This window comes from Dinoponera quadriceps, unplaced genomic scaffold, assembly GCF_001313825.1.
Source record: "Dinoponera quadriceps isolate SergipeBrazil2010 unplaced genomic scaffold, ASM131382v1 scaffold3290, whole genome shotgun sequence".
NCBI lineage: Eukaryota > Metazoa > Arthropoda > Insecta > Hymenoptera > Formicidae > Dinoponera > Dinoponera quadriceps.
In genome coordinates, this window is record NW_014558496.1 from 6,244 (window position 1) to 31,255 (window position 25,012).

The following is a 25,012-nucleotide window of genomic DNA, read 5'->3' on the forward strand; positions in this document are numbered from 1 at the left end:
ATATATATATATATATATATATATATATATATGTATATATATATATATAAAATAAGCGAGTAATTCGATACTTGCGCCGGAGCCGATGAGTTTCGCAGGAATCTCGAATTACGTAAAAGCCGCTGAAAGCTTTTCGTTAACGGCTAATTGCCGGCGGGCTATTGAAGTGCATGCTAATCACGTTATCCGGTTATTTTCGTGGCGGCTGTCGAAAATACCGATTTTAGTTCTCTATATCCGCAACGCCCGCGTCCGAAACTTCATGAGAGCTGGAGGCGCCGAACCTATTTTTGGAGAAACGCCCACACATGGCGAACACATCATCGTCATCGCATCGTTTCTCTTCCACCGCCGACGGTAGATATCTCTACACTTGTTGCACATACGCGCACACGGCGGTAGCCGCGCATTTCCTTATTCTTTTCCTCTCTTCCTTTACCTCGCAATCTCGCGCCCTTTTCGAGAACATCTCGCAGAATTCACAGCGTAAGCGCGAATAACGACCCCCTCCCATACCACCGACTACGTAACGACGAACTATTTCCGGAGCGGCGATAAGTTATCGGCGAAATAAACTTCAGTCGACCTTCCGAACGAAGAGAGATTTATTTCGTCGTCTGCGCTATCATCGAAGAGAGATTTAGCCTGCGAGCAAATCCGCGAGGGAAAAATAATTCGCCGGCGCGGCAAATTTCCGACGTGAATTTGTCGTAGCGAGATCCTGTCAGGATACTGCGTGAACGGCGAGACGACTCCTTAAGAATACCGATTCGCCGCTCACTGCCATCGTTTTGCTGAATATGCGAATTATTTTGCTGTAAGATAGAAATCAGTAAACGCGGGAAAGCGCTATTTCGTTCCAAGTCAACGTATCCTAAGGACAAATTCGAATCTTAGCAGATTTTCTTCTTTCTATCCTGGCGACGAGACTGTTTTTTTCCTCCAGTTACAAATAATTCGCCAATTTGCCGGCTAAATTTTCTCGCTACGGTCCCAACGGTAACGCGGTAACAACGATGGTTTCGCCGCAAAATTATCAGCAGAATTATTTTTCTTCATGTGTGCGATACAATACAATAATAAAATATGATCGAGAGAGAGAGAGAGAGAGAGAGGAGAAAATAAAACAGCGACCCGCGATACGACGAGCGCGCCACGCTTTCGGAGCTGATCTTAGACGTTATTTATTGACGATCGACGATTTCGAACGAGGACAGATTCCGTTGACGATGACGACGACGACACGCGTTTGCAAATCGGCGGACACAATAAATACATCATTTCGTGTCCGACTGCCGCCGTCGCCGCAGCGTTTCTTCTCGTCTAAGACAATATAATTAGCGTAATGTAATTCGAGAATTATTTTCAATGAGGAAGCCGATTTCCGCGACGGAGCGTTCGGAGAAGTCGATCAAGCGACGAGGGTGTGAGGAAATTTTCGCGCTTCATCCCCTCGCTGCTGCTCCTTCCTAACTCCCGCCACGTTTCCGCCCCCGGAATCTTTCTGAACTTTCGAGGAAAACGATGGAAAAACCGATGGCGGAAACGGTCCCGATCGATCGATTGCGGAACAATGAGAAAGCGATTTGCGCGCGATTATCTTCAAGGCACCTAAATATATTGTAGAACGTAGTACGAGAACAAATGATGGCGCGAGAGAGAGAGAGAGAGAGAGAGAAAGAGAGAGAGAGAGAGCCGGTGGGCTTCGAATGAGGTGTGTCCATAGCAATCCTGAGTCCTCCGCATGCATCTGCCCTGCGACACGTGTTCTCATTGTTCTTCAGCCCTAAAATACGACGTATCACATTTAAAATGCCGTCGTGTCGAAACAACGCGAGAGAATTCATGCCCCCGAGTTGATTAATAAATGGCAAGTCTGTTTAATATTATCATCGTGAATTCAGCGACCGACCGACTCGTATCGTCGATAAAAACGATGGTGATTATCGACGGCGATTTATCGGTACGGTGACATAGAGATTTGGAAAGATCAAGGACTAAAACGAACGATGGTAAACAGGAAGGCTGAAGTTAAGTGTTCGATCTAACTCAATGACCATAGCAACAACTATTTTTCTGTCCCCGCGGATTCCAAATAAGAGCTCTTAGAATCTTAGAAACACGAGTTTTACTTAAAATACGCTCTTCCAAGATCGCGTGGTGGAAAACGCGAAAAATCCGGGCCCGGCTCGGTGCAAGTCGATATCATCTCGTGGATAAAAATCAAGGTTTGGAAATATTCACCAGTATAGACAATGAGTCATAAATGCCTGGCCGTTTTCTAGACCGAGACTATACAGTTCTTTGATTCAGATAGAATAAACAATTGTTCTCTCAAGAAAAGCCACAGATTTATGAAAATGTATGTTTCTTCATTTGAAAAAACTTCCGTGTAAAAATATGTACATCGATGTAAGTCTATTCCATCGTGCAAATATTTTTCATTTCTAAGATCTTTGTTTTTCTCAATGTACGCGACTGACACTTACCATGATGAGGAATGTATCGTGCTTAATAAAACATCCCCGAGTATAGTAACCAGAGCGAGATTAGTAGGAGAATGAGTATCAAGTACGTCATCAGAATGTTCTTCGTTTCGTGGGCCGGTTGTGGCATCTTCTGGCTGGTACGGGCGGCACACTCTGTTGTTACAGGTGAAATGCATTATTCACTGAACGCACTACCCCCCCCCCCTCCGATTATCGCTTTTCGCTTTCATTCCTCACAGCTCAAAAGTCGATCGATCGTTCCCTGCTAGCTCGACAAACGCTTGTGCGCTCACCCTCCTCGCGGATAATAAATGAATTTGCGGGTTAAGATCAATCGACAAGTGAGTTTCCCCTTAAATCTCGATTAAATTTCCCAAATTCGGGTTTTCCGTGTTACGTGCTTTTCTGCCGATCGATGCTATCGCCGATCGCAAGTGATCGATCAATCGATCCTCACTCGAGGAAGTACGGCGACTATACTCACAAATGATCGAGTTATTAAACGCGAACTAACGGCGATAGGCGATAGGACCCAGTCTTTCTATCGCAGTGACTTTGTCGAGCGTTCGAATTGAGAAATGCAACGAATGTTAATTTATGTATTACGAGGACACCCGGTGATAGGTATGGCTTCTCCGCTTTTCTCCCTGCGAATTCCCCAAAATCACGCTCGAAACTTCGGCAAACGTGTGCGTGGCCACGCCACTTTGCGTGCGATCGCAGACTAGTGGCGCGCTACGCAAGATCCGCGCTCGGACCCCCAGGTGATCCCGAGAATTCCTCCAGGAATCGCATCACCGGCAGCCCCACCTAGTCAATCGCGCCGTGCGACGGCGCCCGTCCGGCACCTTCTGGCCCCGGGATTGGTAGAAGACGAAATCCCACCACCTCGTTGATGGTGGGACTCGGAACGAGCAACGAGTTCCGCTACCTTGGGTTTATATTAAGGCATTATGGAAGTTTCGCCGGTGAACTTCCTTGATAGAAACGCCGCTAAATCCGAACGACTCGGGGCGGGGTGAATTGCCGCGACGATCGCGCGAGATCGCTTCTTCGGGATCGAGGAGAAGAGGAGGAAGAAGAAGAATGAAAAAGCAAGCTCAATTTGGCTTGAGTTAGCGCGGCGTCCTTCGTGGATTTGCTCCCGGACGGCATTCCGTGGACGTTTCGGTTCGCTTCCTCAGAGAGGAACGACCCGAAATTTCCGGGCTTTCCTCACAAAACCCGCGAAAGCCAAAAATATGAAAAGAAGTAAGATTGGCGGAACCTCCAGATACCGATGCACGTCGACGTCGAAGGGTATAATTATTCGAGAAGTTGCACGAGCGAAGCTTGACGAGCGGCGCGAATCGAGGCTTTCACTCTCTCTCTCTCTCTCTTTCGTTAGCTGAATGTTTGTGCCAATATAGAGGGCCGTCCGTCATTTTCGAGCTTCCGTCTAAATTTAACTCGTTAGCCAAACATCAATCTCGATGGACAATATACAGACCGACGGCCGACCTGAACCTCCAGCTGACGTTACATAACGCGTGTCTTTCTCGTGAAGATCTAGCGCGCGCACTAGCTCGAAGTAACGCCACGATTCCACGGCCGCGCTTTCAGCGGGAAAATATCGTTAATCAACGGCAACGGGTTTAAACTTAGATTGAAATCTGCGGAGCGTGTCGGCGACGAAAAATCGCCACACCGATAGGAAATTATCATTATTTTCAGTGCCAACCATGTTTTATAGTAGTAGCGACATGTACGTAAAGTTATTATCGCTGACACTATAATGACATTTAATAAATGGTTCTCCTAACTACTTTTGTGACTAAAATCAAAAAGTGGGTATATTTGGCACCGAAAATAATTATAACTTTCTATCAGGCTCGCCGTTCATCCGCCTCGATCTCGTCGAACGCGAATCGTGATTAATTTGTAAGTTAGACCGATCGAATAAGAACGGGCACAATTGACAATCGACATTCACGATATCATCGTTACAATTTATTGCTGAATAAATGCAAGACGCATCGCGTCCTTGACAATTCTTTCCACAGTGGACGCGCGCATTGTTGTGACGAGCGATTGGTCGCTTGGTAACTGTGCAGCTTCGACGGTGCGGACACGCAATGCCTCCGAGGAAGAAAAATGTCGAAATTCGATACGTGGGATTCCCTGAAAAATCGAAATACCAAGACGAAATCTCCCGAAAAACAATTTTCCCCGAAATACCGAAAATATACAATTGTAATCAGAAAGTCTCAACGTTCACTAAGAGAAAAATATTTGATATTTATAACTATAATACTATAACTATGCGCCATAGTAAAAGAATTTTAATGAAGAGAATGATTTTTCGGGAAACTATCCCATTTTTTCCAATTTCAGTACATTTCTCTTTTTATTTCTTTTTGAGATATTGCATGTCCACCACTTCGAATTTCGACGGACTTCCCTTAGAAGAATACAAGACAGACGCTATTTTTACGCACATAATACCCATCTATGTCTACGCATAATTATACATGTAAATGCAAGTATGGCAACACACGAAGAGCGCATAACTTCGGCACACGATACGACACCCCGGTTCGCGTTACGTAAATGGCGAGGCGAAATTTTTGTCACTGATTAACCGAGGACACCGTGCCGAAGTACGCGTATAAATAGAGAATATCCTGACTTCGGCGCTTCGTCTTTTTATATATACATATAAAAGAAAAAGAAATTGCCGATATAAAAGTTGCGACGTATATTTTACGCGACTTAACGCGAGACTAGGCTCTCGTCAGAGGCCGACGGCGACTTTTTTCTTGGCACGAACAAAACAAGCTCTTTTATTCGCTTTAATACCATTAAGTTCTTGGCACGAAGCTCTGCTGTATAAAACACCGTAATTTTAAAAATAAACGGTACCGACATATATGCCACGAGCACGCATCCGCGTGAATTGAAACACGACGATTAAAAATGTCGCACGAGCGTGCGCAACGATTATTCGAGACAAATCCAACGTGTGGCATTATGTGTGTATGTGTGTAAAAGGACGACAATTGAAAAATTATAGACACGCGCAATTCGTACTCCGCGGGTTGCCGAACATTTCGTATTTCGATCGCGTATTCTCAGCGCCGCTCCATAAAAATATTTGTACATCTTGCTATACATACGTGTTAGTTTTGATTGCTTCTTCATGTTGATAAAATTAACTAATTTAATGATCTTATCGTGGCCGTAATGTGAAAATCGTCTTGTCGATCAACTCTTTACGGTCAACCTACGCCGATATTGCGTTTCGCTCCAGCCGATCCTGTAAACCAATTTTTGGTATTGAAATGTACATTGAAACAAAACGGTTGAACCGATCAAATTGACGATCACCTTCGTTTAAAAAATTATTGTGTCCACTGAACAAATTACACCTCGGCGCGACAATATGTTACGTTGATATAGTTGAGCAAGTCACAATCGTTGAATTAATTAATAATTCATTACAGCAATTGCATAATTTGTATAATTTGTTCAGTAGACATTGTACTTGAAAAAATGTTGCCTGTTTAAGCAAAATTCTGTTGATTCTATCACTTTTTTCTCGGTGTATTGCATTAATATAACATGATATAAATGTACCACTTTAAATATACACTGTTGTGTGATTCAGATACTGAAATCAATAGGAGATTATAACGAAACAAATACTAAAATATTTACGTAAATACGAGCTACACGATATTTGTCACGAAGTTGGTGGAATTTTACAGATCGGCTGGAGAAGAAACCTCAGAGACACCTCAGACCACGAAGGATTGAAAGAAGATCTCGATACAATACGATATTATACGATACGAGGTAGTACACATAAGACTTCGTTTGGACAGAACAAAAGTTCGTCGTTAATAATCTATCGTCTTCTACATTTCATCATCTGTCATTGTCTGTCGTTCCCGAGTATCCGGGACATTCTATTTGCGAAGAGCAATAATAATTCCGTACCTAAGAAGAGAGAAAAAAAATCTCAAGATTCACAGATCCTCCTCGGGGCTCGAAATCCTGGAAACTTCGCTCTTCGATCGTTGGAACATTAGTCGATCGATCTCGAGACATTTGCAGATTACCAGAGGGTCGTGCGATCGACACAATCGGAGAGACGAACATGGATCTTTCTCCTCCAAGAAAGCGCAGAATAACTCTCATCGTAATTCGGGGGAACGAGCACGAGCTCTTTGCCGTTCGTTTCGCCTCGTGCTTGTTGTTTTCGTCCCGTTGATCTCCATCCAGCATGGTACGCATGCGTTTGTCCCGCAAAATATTAATAGACAACTCAGGCCAAGGAGAATCCCAGCACATCCTCCAGCGAGTAGTCGAACAACCTCAAGTCTAATTTGTACAGATCCGCCAGCTTACGAAGCTGCTTGTAGCTAAGAGTGGAGTAATACCTTTCCAATTTTCTCGACGTCGGCTCGCTGCTCGGCGGCCTACCCGGAAAGCTGGAAAACCGCAGGAATTTATGTTTCGGTGCGAAACGTTACGCAAATCCTGACGTCCGCGAATTATTGCTCGGTCATTGACGCTCACCTCACAGACGTGACGCCAATCCGCTCGAGGACCTCCGTGGCATCCTCGACCAGGCTCTCGTACTTACTCACGAGATTGTAATTAACTACACAGGGCTGGCACAGTTCGTATATCGGCCTCCAGTGCTCGTTCCGCGTGCCGTTTTCGGAATTGTCGGTGATGAAATCGACGAATTCGTGAAACGTCACGTCGTCGCCATTTTTTAACGACTGCTCGGTAGCGTTCGGCCTGTATTTCTGAGGACGAGAATAGCGCCCGGTTAAACGACTTTTGAATGCTGCGACGTGAATGCGCGGATGTGGAGGAAAAATTCCAAAATCGATATATCATTTTGTTTTTAGAGCCTTCCCGAAGGAGAAATTAAAATTTATGTGCATGAAGGCAAACATTGGCAACTCTTCTTTACCAAAATATATGATTATTTTGTAAGAATTATCTCATATTTCCTTGCGAATAATTATTTTTTGATGTTTGAGGATCGACTCTATTAGAAATTGTACTCTAAAACTGACATTCTCATGACACTTGTAGGGAATTATTAAAAAAATAAAATAAAAGCACTGAAATTAGATTATTTTGTACATGTATTACGTATCCTTACACACACATTAGACACACAAGTGATGTGTCCCCTCTTAAAGGAATCCTGGAGTCCGATAAAATAGGACGATTTCAGGAACCCCTTAAGCGACTCGAAAAGCTCAAGCTATCATCGGCGTATCGTGTGAGGAAAGTGATTCCTACCTTGATGATTTTCTTGCCGAAACGGCTCTGGAAGTATCTCGCGCTTTTTTCGTGCTTGGCTTCCAGCTTGTTTCGATAAGCCGACAAAAGCCTTTCCAAAGGGTGCCGCACGACGATCAACTTATCGTACATCGCGAGTTTCTTCTCTATTTCGGGCAGCGTGTAATTGCTCAATCTCTGAAAGGTGCCTGGAGAATGAGCTAGGTCGGCCGGTATGTCTAAAGGATCGTTAGCGGCCAATTTCCCCATTGCGATCATCAGCACGCGCTTCCAATTCGTGCAGGCCACCTGAAACGACGAAAATTGCTTCGGCTCATTGTTTGTTGTGAAGAATCGGACTCAAGGCGAACCACTCTTTTGCTCTTGACGATGAATTAAAAGTGCGAATAAATCTTAAGTTCAAACGAGGTTTTATTCGAACGAACGTCTCGTTACTCTATACGTCGATCTCTACTCTATACGTTACTCGTTACGTCTCGTTTCTCTCAGCGCGAATAATAAATTTTAATATATTTAGCACGCGTTTATTGATTAATATGTATTATATTCTTCACTATATTTAGTATTTTAGTATTAAACTATAGTTTTGCATACGCATTTTAACCCTTTCGCGGCGGAGTGTTCTGGAAAGAGTTGCGCTCTAAACAGCCGATGCCAGATCGACCGCGCGGACCAAATACGCGAGTCGTTCCGAACGCAGTGTGTATATAATATTTGACTATGTAAAAAAAACCTTTGCACAAGAAGCGTATGCTGCTAGCACGTCAAAAACAACTTAATGGACATTAATGGCAGTTGTTGATAACAAACGAACAGCGCCTTCGTACGAAGAGAGCGGCTCCGGATGGGCGCCATCTGGCGCTGTTCGTTCACCGCGGGTAAATTTGCCTGAGCGCCGAACGGCGCTGTTCGCTGAGAATGAGCATCTATAGCTGAGCGCCTAAAGGCGCTGTTCGCCGCGAAAAGGTTAATAATTACATATTCAATGGGCAACAACGAATCATTTACTTGGCGCTGCGAGGTCAGGAGAGACGCTTTTTCTTCCACGCCAGACGTTCTCCGCCAGCTGATCGCGCACCTTATCTTAATTGATTGAAACCGATAAGGTCAATGATAATAAACAGCAATACGAAAACAGTGCACTCTTTTCGCGCCCAGTCAACGATCCAGCGTTATCAAGTGTAATATATTACGCTATATATTATTATACATTCTGAAGTTGGGGAGAATCTATTCGAAATGAAAGATGCATTTGAGTGAATTTATTCGGGCGTATGAACGATTGAGAATGTCTTACATAATAATTGTAATAATTATAAAATGTTATCCTTCAGAGTCACACAGCTACATAGTTTGAATCAATCGACAATTGAGAGCTGTTGAAATAATGTATAAGGCGAGGCAATAAAAACAAATTGGGCACCTTCGGGACGTAGCAGTAAAGCAATTCGTGTATGTCGTCCACGAGAATATTTCTGAACGATTCCGGAGTTAAAGCACCGATATCGGCGTCTTTACTTTCCAGTTCGCAATTATACTGCAACCTCTCCTGTCGCTCCACCAAGGCCGATCTGGCCAACGCGTTCGGCCCTGTCCACGAGTAGATGTATTTGTTCGGCTCGAACGGCTCCTTGGGTCCTTCGTTCGGCGGAATTAGCACAGTGTCCGCGCCGTATGCGGTCGCTCTCCATATTACAACGATCGATAAAATTATCCTCCACACTCGACATCCTGCCATCGTTTGTCCGCCGCGAGCATCGAACCACCTCCTTGCGAAATATCGTGCGGACGATTGATTCTGCGATGAGAAAGCCAGTGAGAAGCGCGGATTAGTAGGAATTGGCGAGAATTAGCGAGAATTTTCCGGGAATAAGTCGCTACCGACGAGGCGTTGAGATTTCGTATAATTCCGCGCGCGAGTAAGCGCGGGCGCGTAAAAACGACGTTTACTCGATTCGTTAGCGTTTACACGTGCGTAGTGAATGGTCGCAGGTTGTATCGGCGCGGACACGAAAACCTGATTTACTTAGCATACTTAGCGAGGAAGCAAATATTAGCGAGTCAACGTTCACCCCTTAATAGCAGTCTTCCGAAGCCGGTTTTCGTGGCTGGTCGTTGCACACTACCGGCCGGCTATCGCGTTGCAAAGTGGCACGATCATAATCATTGCCAGCACGGGAACATATGCGCGTACCTCTCGCACATGTGTCTCTAGCGATATAACCAGTCATCGGCCGTTAATGGAGCGGCCGTTTCATCGTTCGGACTCCGTTTCTCCACGATTCGCTACTATTATTTATTGCGTTATCCCCTCTCTCCCCCCGGCGACACGAACAATAAAGAGCGAGCTGCGGCGTGACTTTCTAGGCCAATGTTACGGTCACAGCGCAAGTAATACGCAGGTACGCGGCCGCGTACTACACAATGTAGCCAAATGTCTCGTTCTTCGCCGAGATTGCGGAAGCTGGTCCGGACGGGAAGCGCGGTAAATGTAAAGTAAATTGATTTTTGGATCACCGCAACGGCTCTCCGCGAAATTCACAGTGGCAATCGACGATGCTAGGTTGTCTAGTTACGAAATATACAAGTCTAGTAAATTATGCTATTAGTATGTTACACTTGTTTAACAAAAATCCGTGCGTTGTTTGCGCTGCTGAACGGTTTGCAATTTCACCGGCATCGTGCCGAAGAAACACGTCATCGTAATATTTTCGTCGGATGAATCGACTCTCGATACTCACGAAGAACGCCTCGGCTAGCCACGTGATCGTCAACAACTCGCGCGGACTTGCTGATATCAAGTGACAGATTGAAGACGTAACGAAGAATAATCAGCGAGGAATGTGCTAAACAATCAACGCGAATGGTGACCAACAACGAGATATACGCCACGTTAGAGAGCGCTTCTTATCATGCTGCTGCCGTTTCGCGAAAATTTTGTTCGTATCTCCGTAATTTCGAACGCGCTACCCAGTATAGCGAATACGATACTTAATATGTATATGATCACTTATATACTCGGAGATAATTTTTTACTTGAATCACTATCAAATTTATACGCTTTGCATAATTAATTAAATTTTAATCTTAATAAGTTAATTTAGTATATTAACTTTTCATCAGTTTTAGTTTGTATAAGCAAGTGACTTTTAACTTGGTTAGAAAGAAAATTCATCCGACCCCGAACAATAGTAACACAGCACACAATAGAATCTTGAATCAGGATCACATTAGACAGGTAAAATACAATTGACTGACGCAATTCGAATTAATTAACGCGAACGTTAGCGTTAACAAAGAGAAAGGCAAAGATTCAGTGGAATTCCGATGAGAGGGGAACCGGGCGTGATTTATTAATATACCCGAGAGATATATAGGAAGTCCGCTTCCGCGACGGTATATGTGTGATACCCTCAATAACGCGAGTCACTCTAAGTGAGATCATCATATACGAAATTATAATGCATGAGAGACAATTAACCGTGATCGATTATCAACCGTGTCCTTCACACTCTCTCGCGATTATTATTATCTCACAAATTACGTGAAGGAATGCGTCGTCATGAAACCATCTTCGTCATCGTCGTGGACATCGAAAACACCGACGTCAGTCGGAGACTTGCTCAATCTTTTGAGTACTTTCGAATGGTACGGACGCATGTATGCGTTCGATAAGTGTCATTGGTGTGAACTGCGCGACGCGTACATACGCGTCCGACAAATCTCTTCGACTCTCGTCACAGACAATAGTTATTATCGCAACAGTTGCGACCGGTACTCGTGTTCATTTCTTTTTTTTTACGTTATTTTCAATCACGGTGATAAATGAGATTTCAATTCAAGAAAGCACCGATAGGAATTACAAGATTCAAGATTCACATTTGATTTCGGATTTGACTGTTTTCGAATTTCTTACGAATCAGGAGATTTCAATCTCAAAAGTTCCCTCCTCCGATATTTCGACGGCCGCCGTATACGTGACGTCACTCTGCCAACGAAATTCTACCGCCTCGCGAAAGTACACTTATCGACGACTTAAATATTAAATCTAATAATTCTGAATAAATTATATATGTATAGCTCAATTAAACTCGAAATAAGATTGCATTTGCGCTTTGATCGATTTCCGATTTTGCCACGAGCGGCATTCTTCACCGATTGACTTACGACAGCCCGGAGTGTCCCGTCCTCGACTTCCAAGTGCTCCGCATTCAAAGGGTTAATCCATCACTTGATGCCACAAGGTGGACGAACGATCGAACGAAAAAGACAGATCCTCGAGGACGGAGCGAGCGACGTTTGCGGGACGCATGACGGGCGCGGCGGTGTTCCCCGAAACTTTGTAAAGACCTTCACCGGCGGAGATTCCGCGTCCGAAGTCGCGTTCGAAGCGAGAGAGAGAGAGAGAGACGGCCCTGCGACAGCCTACCAAAGTCTTCACCAAAGGGCACTTGCTTTCTTTAGCAGCCTGTTCTCGCAGAAACTTCAGGCGCAAACAGAAAAGGACGGAATTCTCTGGACAAACGCGTCGGCGCGACGCGTCCGAAGTGCACCGGCTATCGTACACCGTAAGGAGAACACGGCGAATGGTCAAGCGCGCCGATTCGTGGCGACCGACGATCGCCTGAGGTCGCCTGGAAGGCCCTCAGGAACGTGTCGGTGTGTGGAATGAAGAGGCGCTGCGCGCGCCTTCTCTCGCTCGTCCTCGTTTACTTTTCGTTCGGCCTGTTTGCACCGTCCTCTTCCTTTGCGCGCGGAGGGTTCGAGCACGCGGATTCCCCACTCACGGGGAACCGTGTGTGTTTGCTCCTTCCTCGCGTATATTTGAAAGATTCCAAAGGCCGCGCGATGTTGTATCGTACAACGTAATCGATCGGCTCGCGTCAGCGACGGCGTTATCGACGGCCGATTTTCGATATCGACCAGCGGTCGATCTTTTGAATTAGGGTAACAGGAAAAAGTTTCTCGGGATGTTGTATACACATTTGCTCGACTTGTGTTTAATATGAACAATGGTATCGTTTAATACGAACAATACAATTCAATGGCAAATATCGTTTTGTTTGAATGAAGTTGTTGGTGTTTCCGGTCGGTAAACCATGTTGTTTGATAGAAAAATGCATTAGGGGAGAATGGATACCGGTCAACAGGTAATGCCAGTCACCTCTATAATCTTGACATACCTCATAGGTTACACTCTCCTGAGTAATCTTCGAAAAGTTTCAATCGTCGCTCGTTATCTATTAAGAAGTTATTGACGAAAGAAGCTTGAAACATATAAAGCTTATTCTCACTATCGGAGGATATAATTTTCTTAATGTACACATGATAAATATTCATATTAATTAACTCTCCGATTACTTCTATTTTGACATCGGTAGTCGTTAATAGTGTTAATTTTGACTTCAGTTATTTTAGCTTCAGTACGGTCTTTCTTTTATTAATCTTATCATAATTTTAAGACCAGACGTCTTTGAAACTTTGGACATTGTACTGTTTGTTTCGATTAACGTGCTGTTCAAGTTCGAAGAAATACCTAAGGAAAATAGGTTTACGCATCAACTATCTTAAACTATTCGATCTCACGAATTTTTTTACAGACATAACTCGTTTATGAATTCGAAATGGCACTTGAACAAGGCGGTTATATCATTTGAGTAAAGTTACCGCTGCACTCTGGCAGCTTCCAATATAAATATGCATTATGTATTTTTATCAAGTACTATCAGACATATTCATATTTTATATTCAGTCTCAGCGTCCAAAAATTTAACACCGTCGTTGTTATTGCTGCTGTTGTTTTGTTATTGTTATTACTATTATCAGAGTTAAAACAGTCGGCTCGTATTTCGCAGAGTATGTAAATACCGGCATTTTTTCGTTGCGCAATTCGCAATCCACCATTAAAGACTTTCACTCTTTTTACTCCTCTGTAAAAGCGCGCATATCTTTCACTTTTAAGAAAGGACTTTTGAGAAAGGACACCATTTTATCAACGAGTGCATCTTTGAACATGATGTAACTTTCGTGACGTAATTCGATTTTAGGAAAAAAGAATTTCTCTTTATTATGATGATTTAGGTATATTACTTAATCTTCTTCTTCGTGTCTTCATTATTTCACGAATAATATTTCATTAATTATGCAAGGTAAGGCCGCAACAATTGCCAACCTAAATATTTTCTAAATATAAAAAGACCAACAATTTGCCCAACAAAAAACTTCTTGCATTGATGATTGAACAGTTATTTATTTGACTGTTAATAGTGTTCCTGTCGAAATTTGATTAACCAACCGAACTCTGAGCTTAAACGCCACAGCGAGAAATATTTTCCGTCAAAACAAATAACGTTTTTAATCAGTGTTTTAATCAAAAATAAAATTCCTGTGATACGATAAGATATTTAGGATTTTGCCTACTCATGCTATTAGCAATACTCTAGTGCGCACTTTCAGTTTCAGCCGATAGGCTTACTTCGTACAGCGAATACATTTTATCTGCAGCAGCCAATTCTTGACAACGACAAAACGGATAGCCTTAAATATATACAAGTCAGCTATTATTAGTAGTATTATCTACTTTGTCTAATAATACCATATAAGTTTTTTGTTTTTCTTCTGACGTACATATGGATTTTTACGAGAGTACTTGTGCAGTTATGAAACACTAACAATTTACATATCATCAAGGCCACCGTTTACCAGTCAGTGCATATATTACATGCCGACATCAATTTTTTGGGATGCTTTCATCAGTCCTACCCATATACCTGGATAAACGCGGATATCTAATTACAATCAGAATCGGACTCGTTTCAACCACGAGACATGAGATCGCTCAATCGTCGAATGAATTACAAATCAATGTAAAGCGCGATTGGGCCAATATTCGAAATCAAAGGTTCCTCGGGCGGAAATGTATGCTGACGCTCGTGTAAGCCAATGATCTTTGTTATTAGCCAATGAGGTGTCAACGTTCAGCCTTGGTCCTTCGAGAGTGAACGTAGAAGCTGCGAAAGAATGATTAGTGAAATTGCTCGTGATGTAAGGCACGCGCGCGGCGATCGCGTCTGAAGGACCTTTCCGGTTTCGATGTTGGTGCGCGAAATTATGCTACTATGCAACTATTATATTGCAACGCGGCAACATATACAGCGAGAAACCCGAACGGACGAGTCGTTTTACGAGAAGTAGCAAATTAAATAGCCGAGTTAGTTACGACGTTGCACGCTTACAGAACGCTGACTGCGGGCCCAGATTGTGAATTAATAAATCGCGAGCGAGCGATAAATACCGAAATTGTTGCAACAACGGATAAAATTCACCTTCGGTGACAAACGTCGATTCTTTAAATTGCCTTAAATTTAAATAAATAAGATTTGAATTTAAATAAACGATATAAATTATATTTAAATAAGTAAATTTATGCTGCGTATACTTTATAAATAGAAAAAGTCAGTAGGACGTCAGCGGGGTGCTTCAAAATTTTCGAGCGTGTCTAAAGTTCGGCGTTTAGTTCGGGGTACGCAGAAAACAGGCGATTTTCTGCTCAATTCCTCGTGAGTCCGAGGAAACTCGATTTTCCTCGTGACTGAATCCGCTCCTCCATCCCGGATAGTCTGTACACTCGATATTTCTGGATGATATAATTAATAAGAACTTATAATTACTTTACCGCGCAAAACAGCGCGAAAGGAAACGCATAGAAAACTTCATGCAAAGAAAACTTCACCTTGAGAAAAACTTGAGTCTAGAGAATAACATGTTATATAAGTTTATTACTTTAAATAAATTACTAACACATATTGAGATTTACCTGAAAATTCACTCAGCTGCTCTTGAATTAGATTTTCCCTCTTTAATTTCGATCTATCACTTTTTGCAACATATTTTTTCCAATGAGACTCGAAACACTGTCCTAACGGAACTCAAAGAAGAGTGTCAAATATTCCAAGAGGAACATTTCGCTTCTACATTTCCTCACGCAACAAGTACACAAACGAAAGACAATTTTGCGTAAATTCCGCTTTTATGCAAATCCGCATGCGGCCTCTTTCATGCCCGCGAGTAGTTTTGCCAAAGTTTAGGCAACGCCAACAAGACCGATCAATGGCCGTAGGGAGGAAGTAGAAAACGGAGAGAACAAAGAGGTGGAGGATCCTGCGCAAAATACTTACGATGGTCCTGACTGGGAAAAAAAATCGCCTCATGCAATCGCGAGATCGTTCGACGGACATATAGAGAAAGTGTAAGGCATAGACTTCTCGTTGGCCTTATAGGCAATCGCGCGAACGAAATGCCGCTTAGTCTCGCTTCGGCCTTCGTTCTTCGAGCATCTCCCTCGAGTGTGGCCGGGGAATTTGCGTAAGTGCGGACACAGTCACTCGGATTTAGCCAAAGTGCACGTACACACGCATACACGTACGTACATATTATCGTATGTGCATGCGTACTTTTGCAACCGCGTGCACCGAAATATCTGACGCGCGATTGCCCAAGAAAACTTTCACGCGCGGGGGACTCAAATTCTACCCGGTGCATTTCGCGACGTTTTTCGCAGTGAATATTTTACGGTAGTAAAATTATCAAAATTTGCCGGCACGCTCCACGACATATACGCCGCTATCAGTGACGCGTCGCACTCTGAGGTCGTAAGTATGAAAAAACAACCGGCAATAGTGCTTCTTTCGGAGATTAATTAGAGAGCATCACGAATCGCAAATGAGAGAGTGAGAAATCTGGTTCCCACTGAAAGTAATTAACGTACGTGCCCCGTTCGTTGGTTCGTGTGATGTGAAAATTTAAGCTTTCGCGGATGAACATTCGATGTATCTTCCGAGTTGGCGCCGCGTCTTTCGAGAATTTGTATCCGACGTTTCGTAAATACTTCACGGGGTGAGGATCGAAACAGTTTCAGGTTTTGACTCTCACTCTGAAGAAGCGAACTGTTCATGAAACGTCGAATAAAAATTCTTGAAAGACGCGGCGCCAATTCGAAATGCACAATTTGAATATTCATGTGACTTTTCCAACTTATTGATGTTTATTGCACACTAACCGAATGGCTAAGAATAGCTTCGAATATATATAATTGTTTTTATTGCGAGGCTCGACTTTAATTTATCGTTATCTAAGCTGATTGATAACTTGATTTTGATCTCAGTCTTCGATCTTAGTCCGTCGAAAGTCTACGCTAAGTTACGTTGAATAGAATCGCATTGAATATTTTGCCGATCTCTCGCAAAAAATTCATTGTCATCCAGTATTGTTATCATCTTACTTATTCATTGTCTTCCAGCACTGTTAATATCTTATTTATCCAGTCTACTTTATTCGTTCAACTAATGATTGTCGATTCTCTCTGTTTACCATTTTCCATAAAAATTTAACATCAAGCGTAATAATTGAGCAACACGGAAGGCAATATAAGCGCTACTTATGTACGATAACTTACGTACGACAACTTTGTTCTTCGAATTAAAGGTGATCGTGACGAGATTGCAAGAAACAAAGCAAGATGTTGCAAATAGTGTTCTGGCTGTTAGTTGGTCTAATCGCTTTATGGCTCCTCTCGGAATCCATAGGCAATGTCCTACGCATCCTTTGGGAGATTTTCACACCGATGATTGACGGGAAGCAGATTGACTTTCGAAAGGAGTACGGTGAATGGGCGAGTAAGCGCACAATAAGATATTTAACAACGTTTATTTTTTTCCTCTCTTTTGATATCGTTTTTTATAAACTGTCGATAAACTTTATTCTCTCCTGTCTGATAACGCTCAATCTCACATGACTTCTCACATGACTTTAGTAGACCTCGCTACGGTCGTCTTGTTTGACACCAGACAGAGAAACGAAAAAAATACGTATAGCACGATATACTAAACAAATAAATATTAATAAAATAAACAAGAGGATCAAAAATATTGATATAGTTGTTACCGGCTCGACTGACGGCATTGGGAAAGCGTATGCGATAGAATTAGCAAGGAGGGACATGAATCTGATTCTAATCAGCAGAAATATCGAGAAACTAGATAACACGAGGAGTGAAATTCTGCAGATAAACCCGCATATCGAGGTGAAGATTATAGTAGCGGATTTCAGCAAAGGGAAGGATATCTACGAAAAAATTCAACTTCAACTACAAAATATATCTGTCGGCATATTAGGTAATTAAACGTCCGATTCTTGTTTTTTTCTGATATCCTCCGCAATTATGATTCTATAATAATGTTACGATTCGTTCGATCAATCCTAGAGAAATCGAGAAAAAAATATCGAAAAAATTAAAATACTTATTCTATGGGTCCTTGTATTTATTTAAATCTAAATTGTTTCACTTACTTCTGTAGCCAACTAGCCCAAATATCTCCTACTTATAGAATAGGCCATTTTGGATAAAAAAGTCTACTGTTTTACAAATAAGGCACAAATTTTTGAGTTATTAATTAAAGAATAGAGAATTAAAGAAGATGCGACGATAAAACGTTCTTGTTTCGGGTAAAAACAGGTAGCTTCAGTTCGTTCTTTTCGCGACACACCGCTGCATTTCACGTTTAAGTTCGAGATTCGTTCGAATTGTCCGAATTTCCTCAAGAATTCTGAGTTCTAATCTGAATCATCTTCCTTCCATTGCAAAGTTAACAACGTGGGCAAAATGTACGATTATCCTATGTACCTCGGAGAAGCGCCCGAGCAGCTCCTGTGGGACATCATCAATATAAACGTGGGTGCGACCACGTTAATGACGCGAATGATCGTCGGACAAATGCAACAGCGAGGACGAGGCGCGATCGTCAACGTCTCTTCAGCATCGGAGATGACGCCCATACCGTTAATAGCAGTATATTCCGCCTCGAAGACGTACATGAAAAATTTCTCCGAGTCGATTAGGATGGAATATTCCAGATTCGGCATAACCGTGCAACATTTGTCGCCGTTTTTCGTTACTACCAAAATGAACGAATACAGTCATAGATTCAAAGTGCGTACATACAACCGCTGCATCTCACTTTCTCTCTTAGATTCTTGTGCGTTACGCGGAATAAGATAATACAGCAGAAGTTAAAATTTAAATATTAATTCATGTCGAAAGCTTTGCGATTTTTTTCTCAATCAATGTCTTAATTGCAAACAAATTCTCGGGAAGAAAGTGTTTTTCGACTCTATTGGCCCCGTGGCTAATGAATCGTTCGTTAATCTTATATGTTTATTCCGCTATCCGAATGTAAATGATTTACAGTTTTGCATCTACAATTAAGAAAGTTAATGTTAATAAGTATACCAGTAACTAATATTCATATTTCACTTAAAAATGCAGATTTCGAGTCTTTTTGTGCCTGATGCTACGACTTATGCGAGGAACGCCGTCGCCACTCTCGGAAAAGTAGACAACAGTACCGGATATTGGGCTCATAGTATCCAGAAATGTCTCATTGTAGTAGCTCCTTTGTGGATTAGATTGAAAATGAGCAATTTAATCGCCCACGTCCTCAGACGAGATTACTTTAAATTGAAAAAAATGGAAAAATTGTAATGTCTGTGATAATTGCGATTAATATAGTAAATAACATAGTAAATAACGTAATGAAATATCGAGTAACAGTAAGATTATACATCAATGTTAAAATTTCTCACTTAACTATGTAAATAGAATAGCATTGCATGTTATATGTAACATTTAGGTTGTTGTGAGAAATTACAATATTAATGTCACATTACTCCCACTCAACTAAAAGTATCAAATCAAATTTTTATTAACAAAGTGATATTAGATTTGGTAGAAAAAATCTATTATATTAGATTTTAGTTTGCTGGCAGATTGCCAGCAAAAATAGGACAAAACTTGTTAACATAAAATGTAAAGAAATTAATGCCAAAAATCGAGCAACATTTGACACCTATGTATTTGGTTCCTATTAAAAATATAATATTAAAAATATGCCAAAGTTTTAGTCTCTTTTTGGCTTTCTGATATAATTATTTTTAATTTAGATCTCTTTCTGCCTTTTTGTGCATCTGTTAGGTTGCGATACGTGCAAATCAGTGTTGTGAAAACAGAGCGTGGTGTAAGTAAATTAGGAAACCACAATATCGACGAATCTTCTCTATGAATAATAGGTAGTGTATAAGATTGTTGGATTCTTTTCCGTGCTATGTTTACGAGTGAACTGACACAGACAAAGACTGACAATCGTTCTCTGTCAGTCCTTGTCTCACTACCGGTGAGCAGCTCGCGGCAATAGATAGAAAAAAATTTTATCGCGTTACCGAAATTTCAAAGTGGAAAATTTTTCTCCCGGGACGCAACCAGTTGAGTTTCCGGACGACACTCTACCGTCGTCACTTTGGTATCACCCGAACGTTCCTGAGTCCGGCGCGAAACTCCACGCACGCACTTGGGTGAGGTTTCCGAACGCAGCCTAACGGCGTTTTCAATTTGCTAATTCGTTCAACTCGGTGTTATCGTACTATCTTCTGATTGGTGCATTTCTAGAAATGCACTGGATGAATCAACGAATCGAAAACGCTATATAGTTCATGTTACGTATACTATAGTTTGCAGTACTGTAGCGATTATCGGAACGCTGTCCGAGTAGGGTCGAGTCGGTGAAAACGCCATTACCTGTTTGTATTTTGCTCAAGCAGAAATTAACTTCTTGATTTGACTGTCGTATGACAAGAATTACAGAGCTGGAAGTTGGTTCTGACAATTCTTGTTATTCATTGATTAGTTTAATTTGAGTTCGGTGAAAGTCATCCTTAAACTCCAATTGTTTGCGGAATACAGCTGTTAATACAACTGGATCTCTACGAAAGATTAATACAACTGGAACACTGTAATCGCTTCGAAATGTTCATATCATCAAGTGGACCGTACTCTGTGATCTGAAAAAGGTTAAATTTTAAATAAAATTTTATTCAAAAGTCATGCCCAATCTCAAGTTATTTGACGTTGATACGAAAATTGTGTACACATTAGAAGTATCCGAGGAAGATGCTGTAAAGGCTAATCAAGGTAAGAACAACATAACCTATATCAATAAATATATGTTTTTTAATTTGTGAAGTGAAGAAAAAAGAATTTCTAACTCCTATATCTTATATTTTTGAACAGATTCATCGTTTGCGACACAACTTTTGCAAAATTCCTTAACAACACTTACCGAGAAAAAGATTAAGACATCCAGTTCAAGTCCCAAACCAGGTTCTCCAGAAACAGGTAATGATTCATCTATAGCGAGTGGTGTTGTTACTACAAGTTAATATTTATAATTCGTGTATATTGTTTATCTTGTTATATGCAGCTATGTATATGAATCAACTTCTTATATTCATTATTAATTATATATATATATGTTTTATATTTATTGATAGTACTTTTACATGATGATGATGAGACTTCTATTGCCACCGGAAAAAAATCACAGATAACTATAGATGATTCTACAGAGAAATCGCAGACAACTACAGATGATTCTACAGAGAAAGGTATGATGCGTTATACTCTTTTAGAAAAAGACTTTACCTTGTAAACGTGGTAATATAAATTAAAATAAACACTGTAATTAACATTAAAAGTAAACAGGCGATATGTCACTTTGCAGATGGTTTTCGTTGGTCACACGAGGCGATTCTTGTGTTTCTTGAAATATACAAGGAAAAAGAACATTTAATTGTGTCGGGTAAAATATCAATGAAAAAATTTTGGAATATGATTGCTTCTGAATTAAATGAAAAGGGTTATATCGTCACTGATATACAATGCAAGAGTAAAATGTCTGGTTTAAGGAATACGTATAAAAGTACAAAGGATTATAATGGAAAACATGCCTTCACTAATCGAAGATGGCGATATTTTGATGTAAGTACAAAAAATGAACCTATTTTATATAATATATATTTTTACTCTAATTAGAATGTTGTTATATTGTAGATTATGGATGAAATGTACCAGAAAAGGCCATGGGTATCTCCAACTTCGGCAACAAGCAATAATATTTCAACTTCATCGTTATCTGAGCACAGTGTTAATGTGGAAAAAACTGGTTCATCTAAACCTGAGGTACCTTCTAAACGTAGGTGTCATAGTACTTTTAGTATAATACAGTATAATTGTGTTTTCTCTCATCTTTAAATATAATCTACATGTATTATGATTTATATATATAAAAAAACAAGATTCTGTGTATTACAATGTATGTTGCGATTACAGGTTTAAAACAGTTGGAGAAAATAATGGCTATTGTAGGGGAAAGTAGCAGCGAGCGCAGTAGAATGCACAAAGAAGCAATGATACGTCAAGATAAATTACTTGACATTTTAGAGAAGATACATACCAAGTAATGATTTGACTTGCATAACTTAATTATATATTCAGATAGTTTTGTAGTAATTATTCGATACCGAAAAGAACAATTTTTTATAACTCCAAAAATATATTGTTATTTGTACATTGTTTCTAATTATGTCGTATACTAAATGAACATCGAACGAAATTCTTCTCAAGGTTTCAAAAATTAATTATATTTAAAAATTGTACGTTTACAAAGTAACAATTTGTCTAAATAAGACTATAGGTAATTGTGTTATTTAAATGTTATTTATGAAGAAGTGTTATGTTAAAAATTGTGGTTAATTTAATAACAATTATATTTCCTAAATAGTATTGATGATGACAGAATTAAAGCGTCCTCATGCAACAATGAATTGCCTCTCAAGCGTAAGTATTTAAACTAATATACTTTTAATATAATATAGTGTAATTATATATGGTATTATTTCATTTTTTTAAGTACAATAAATATGATTTTCACGGAAAAATTGAGATATTACATTTGTATTACAATATGTATGTAATCGCAGGTCCAAGACAATTTTCTACAATGGAAAAACTAATTGCTGCCATAGAAGAAAGTACTATTAAACGCAGCAAGATGCATGAAGAAGCAATGGCTCGTCAGGATAAATTACTCAATGTTTTAGAACGAATGCTTTCCAAGTAATAGCATGATAAAGTTTTGTTACTATAATTATATCATATGATTATGATAAATTTGTGATAATTATTTAATTGCTAAAAGAAACGATTTCTCTGTAATTTTAAGAATATATTTCAAGCTATTTACATATTTTTCCTAGTTTTATCATGTGCCAAATTTGTTAAGTAACGTTAATGTAAGATTTTTTTTTTTTATCAATACAAAGGTACAACGTGTCCAGTTGGGATCATATACATACTTGGGTTATCAGAACATTTTTTTACTTAAAAGTGAAATTTGGATTCGTACCTAGGACTTATATATATATTTTGAATATTATATCATAAATTATGAACTCGATAGCATTGTATTTTTCAAACAAAATGGTCAATAATTATAAAATTTATATATATTACGAGAAAAATGGTCGGTTATTTAGATTAATCGATAAACATTGCTCATCCCTGTGTTCGTATTCATAGTCGGACTTTATATTTTAGTCCTCCTTAAATTCATCTTTAGATTGCTTTGTAGCCACTAAAATGAGCCGTACAGTATCTAAAGATGAAATTAAGGAAACCTTAAATATGAAGTCCGACTATGAATACTGGCATTAGTCTTGGTTAGTCGCACCTCACTGTGAAGAAGCGAACTGTGACATATTCACGAAAGGTCGGAAACAAATCCATGAAGGACACGGCGATAACTCGGAAGCCGGGACAAATATTTTCGAATTATTGTAGTTAGTAATTCAGCAGAAAAAAACGGACTAAAGATATATGTAAATTTCTTGAACCAGTACGAAGTCAGTCGAGCTAAAAAGAACAGACCGATCATGCAACAGCTGTGCGATCAGTGTAGGAAAGTTGCTTCCGGTAGGTTGTGCGCATTTCCTTTGTGGAACGCTCGGTAGACGGATTTACTGTTATTTATCGTTAATCATATGATTTCTTGTTCTGTACAACTTTCCTCGCGATGGCCAACGTAACACGCTTGCCGGACGACGTGATTTGTCTGATTCTGGAGAACGAGAACATCAGCATAAAAGATGTTGCGAACTTTAGTTTAACCTGCAAGTTATTCTACACGACGATTAACAAAAACAACGCCCTATGGAGGTGCAAGTTTTTCCAGAGGTATCACATATGCATTTATACTAACAATAATCCAGAATATTTTATATATTAGGCGACTTTTAGCGACCAAAAGTCGTTTATTGTGTAACAGTCGCAGAGTATTTTATATATGATAAAAAATACATTTCTACATTCTGTATTTCATTTTTGAAAGTTGCACGAAACATTCTGGTAATTTTAGATGGCCTGCTCTAAAAACAGTTTGTAATCAACATTGGTGTGACGGACATAGAAGGATCAAAAAGGAAATAAAAGAACGACTTAAGTGTAGGCAGAAATTACTGAATTACTTTTCGAGGTTATATGACCGAAGTTACTACAAGGGAGACTTGAGTTTTAAAGACATGTTGAATTTCAAGCGCGTCTTCTGTATGGAAGACGGAGATACATATCCTTTGGAATATTATTACCTTGAGGATGAGGTAAATGAAATTCTTCGAGGTAATGAATGGTAAGATCTAATAAACTATTGCTGTTACACAAATCCATGCAATTTTATCGCGTACTTATCCATGCAATTTTATCACATAGCTTATCCATATATATAAATATATATGTTTTAGGGATAGACATACTAACTTAAGGCATAAGTATTATGCCCAGAAGGTTTCCATGTACCTGAAGGAATGTCAATTAAGAAAGAAGTGGCAAAGATTCACAAGTCAGCCTGCTGCGCAGCAGATTTCAGAATGGACAGCAACTTTCATGGCAGAATGGTGCAAACCTCAGGAACATGTGTCTTATTCATACATAGTAGCGTCATTAGACAATATTGCACAGCAAGCGTTAAAGGTCCTTCAAGAAAAATATCCTAACCATTCGATATTCTTGGTATCAACGGAACAACTTTTTTATTGGAAAACCAATATGAATAATGACAATCAGTGGAACAAAACAGAAACGAAGCAGATTTTAGAAGCCATTTGCAGGGTCATGTTTCACAATTTAGGTTTCCGTGTATTTAACGATTCAGAACGAACCAGTTCGAGTTATAAGAACTTTATAGATAATGTAAGTAAGGTTGTAAATACTTTAATATTTTATTCTGGTATGTAGCTATGTTTATCATGCTTGATATATATATATATATATATATATA

The 25,012-nt window shown here is 40.2% G+C and overlaps 4 protein-coding genes and 1 long non-coding RNA gene across 9 annotated transcripts in view; 3 read left to right on the plus strand and 2 right to left on the minus strand.

Annotated features, from left to right (window-relative positions):
• Positions 1-587: 587 nt before the first annotated feature.
• On the minus strand, positions 588-3,248 carry LOC106749853. Its single transcript, XR_001374887.1, has 3 exons — positions 2,974-3,248; positions 2,490-2,642; positions 588-1,786 (listed from the first exon to the last, which is right to left on the minus strand). It is a non-coding gene; the product is annotated as an uncharacterized LOC106749853 (long non-coding RNA).
• Positions 3,249-4,456: 1,208 nt separating this feature from the next.
• On the minus strand, positions 4,457-12,404 carry LOC106749889 (carbohydrate sulfotransferase 11-like). Of its 2 annotated transcripts, none has more exons than XM_014629803.1 (5): positions 11,961-12,404; positions 9,217-9,591; positions 7,794-8,081; positions 7,050-7,285; positions 4,457-6,961 (listed from the first exon to the last, which is right to left on the minus strand). In XM_014629803.1, the coding sequence occupies exons 2-5, from the start codon at positions 9,529-9,531 to the stop codon at positions 6,796-6,798; spliced, it is 1,005 nt and encodes a 334-aa protein (XP_014485289.1). In that variant the 5' UTR covers positions 9,532-9,591; positions 11,961-12,404; the 3' UTR covers positions 4,457-6,795. The 2 variants fall into 2 exon arrangements, with proteins under 2 accessions (XP_014485289.1, XP_014485290.1); XM_014629804.1 differs by lacking the exon at positions 11,961-12,404 and adding an exon at positions 10,535-11,943.
• Positions 12,405-16,105: 3,701 nt separating this feature from the next.
• Positions 16,106-19,716, plus strand: LOC106749854 (inactive hydroxysteroid dehydrogenase-like protein 1). 4 transcript variants are annotated; one of them, XM_014629713.1, is made up of 5 exons: positions 16,106-16,157; positions 17,277-17,467; positions 17,729-17,965; positions 18,437-18,780; positions 19,117-19,716. In XM_014629713.1, the coding sequence occupies exons 2-5, from the start codon at positions 17,311-17,313 to the stop codon at positions 19,330-19,332; spliced, it is 954 nt and encodes a 317-aa protein (XP_014485199.1). In that variant the 5' UTR covers positions 16,106-16,157; positions 17,277-17,310; the 3' UTR covers positions 19,333-19,716. The 4 variants fall into 4 exon arrangements, with proteins under 4 accessions (XP_014485199.1, XP_014485198.1, XP_014485200.1 ...); XM_014629712.1 differs by having other exon boundaries at positions 16,115-16,444; XM_014629714.1 differs by having other exon boundaries at positions 16,115-16,214.
• A 671-nt stretch (positions 19,717-20,387) lies between these two features.
• On the plus strand, positions 20,388-22,916 carry LOC106749855. Its single transcript, XM_014629716.1, has 8 exons — positions 20,388-20,814; positions 20,914-21,018; positions 21,174-21,287; positions 21,404-21,660; positions 21,733-21,874; positions 22,012-22,138; positions 22,463-22,518; positions 22,662-22,916. Exons 1-8 carry the CDS (start codon positions 20,727-20,729, stop codon positions 22,799-22,801), a joined length of 1,029 nt encoding a protein of 342 aa, XP_014485202.1. The 5' UTR covers positions 20,388-20,726; the 3' UTR covers positions 22,802-22,916.
• A 497-nt stretch (positions 22,917-23,413) lies between these two features.
• LOC106749891 (F-box only protein 21-like) overlaps positions 23,414-25,012 on the plus strand; it is a 4,760-nt gene continuing 3,161 nt past the window's right edge. Inside the window, exons 1-3 of the mRNA XM_014629806.1 lie at positions 23,414-23,913; positions 24,095-24,364; positions 24,477-24,924. Coding sequence (XP_014485292.1) covers positions 23,753-23,913; positions 24,095-24,364; positions 24,477-24,924 — 879 coding nt within the window. The 5' untranslated portion in view covers positions 23,414-23,752. The remainder of the gene's footprint in view (positions 23,914-24,094; positions 24,365-24,476; positions 24,925-25,012) is intronic.

Excerpts from the sequence above, each read along its gene's own strand:
- LOC106749889 (XM_014629803.1), bottom strand. The coding sequence starts at position 9,531 with ATGGCAGGATGTCGAGTGTGGAGGATAATTTTATCGATCGTTGTAATA. Across the intron at positions 8,082-9,216 it reads TTTACTGCTACGTCCCGAAG|GTGGCCTGCACGAATTGGAA; the intron begins GTGCCCAATTTG and ends TCGTCGTTTCAG. Across the intron at positions 7,286-7,793 it reads TCGGCAAGAAAATCATCAAG|AAATACAGGCCGAACGCTAC; the intron begins GTAGGAATCACT and ends TCTCGTCCTCAG.
- LOC106749854 (XM_014629713.1), top strand. The coding sequence starts at position 17,311 with ATGTTGCAAATAGTGTTCTGGCTGTTAGTTGGTCTAATCGCTTTATGG. Across the intron at positions 17,966-18,436 it reads TATATCTGTCGGCATATTAG|TTAACAACGTGGGCAAAATG; the intron begins GTAATTAAACGT and ends TCCATTGCAAAG. Across the intron at positions 18,781-19,116 it reads AATACAGTCATAGATTCAAA|ATTTCGAGTCTTTTTGTGCC; the intron begins GTGCGTACATAC and ends TTAAAAATGCAG.
- LOC106749855 (XM_014629716.1), top strand. The coding sequence starts at position 20,727 with ATGCCCAATCTCAAGTTATTTGACGTTGATACGAAAATTGTGTACACA. Across the intron at positions 21,019-21,173 it reads ACCAGGTTCTCCAGAAACAG|TACTTTTACATGATGATGAT; the intron begins GTAATGATTCAT and ends ATTTATTGATAG. Across the intron at positions 22,519-22,661 it reads CAATGAATTGCCTCTCAAGC|GTCCAAGACAATTTTCTACA; the intron begins GTAAGTATTTAA and ends ATGTAATCGCAG.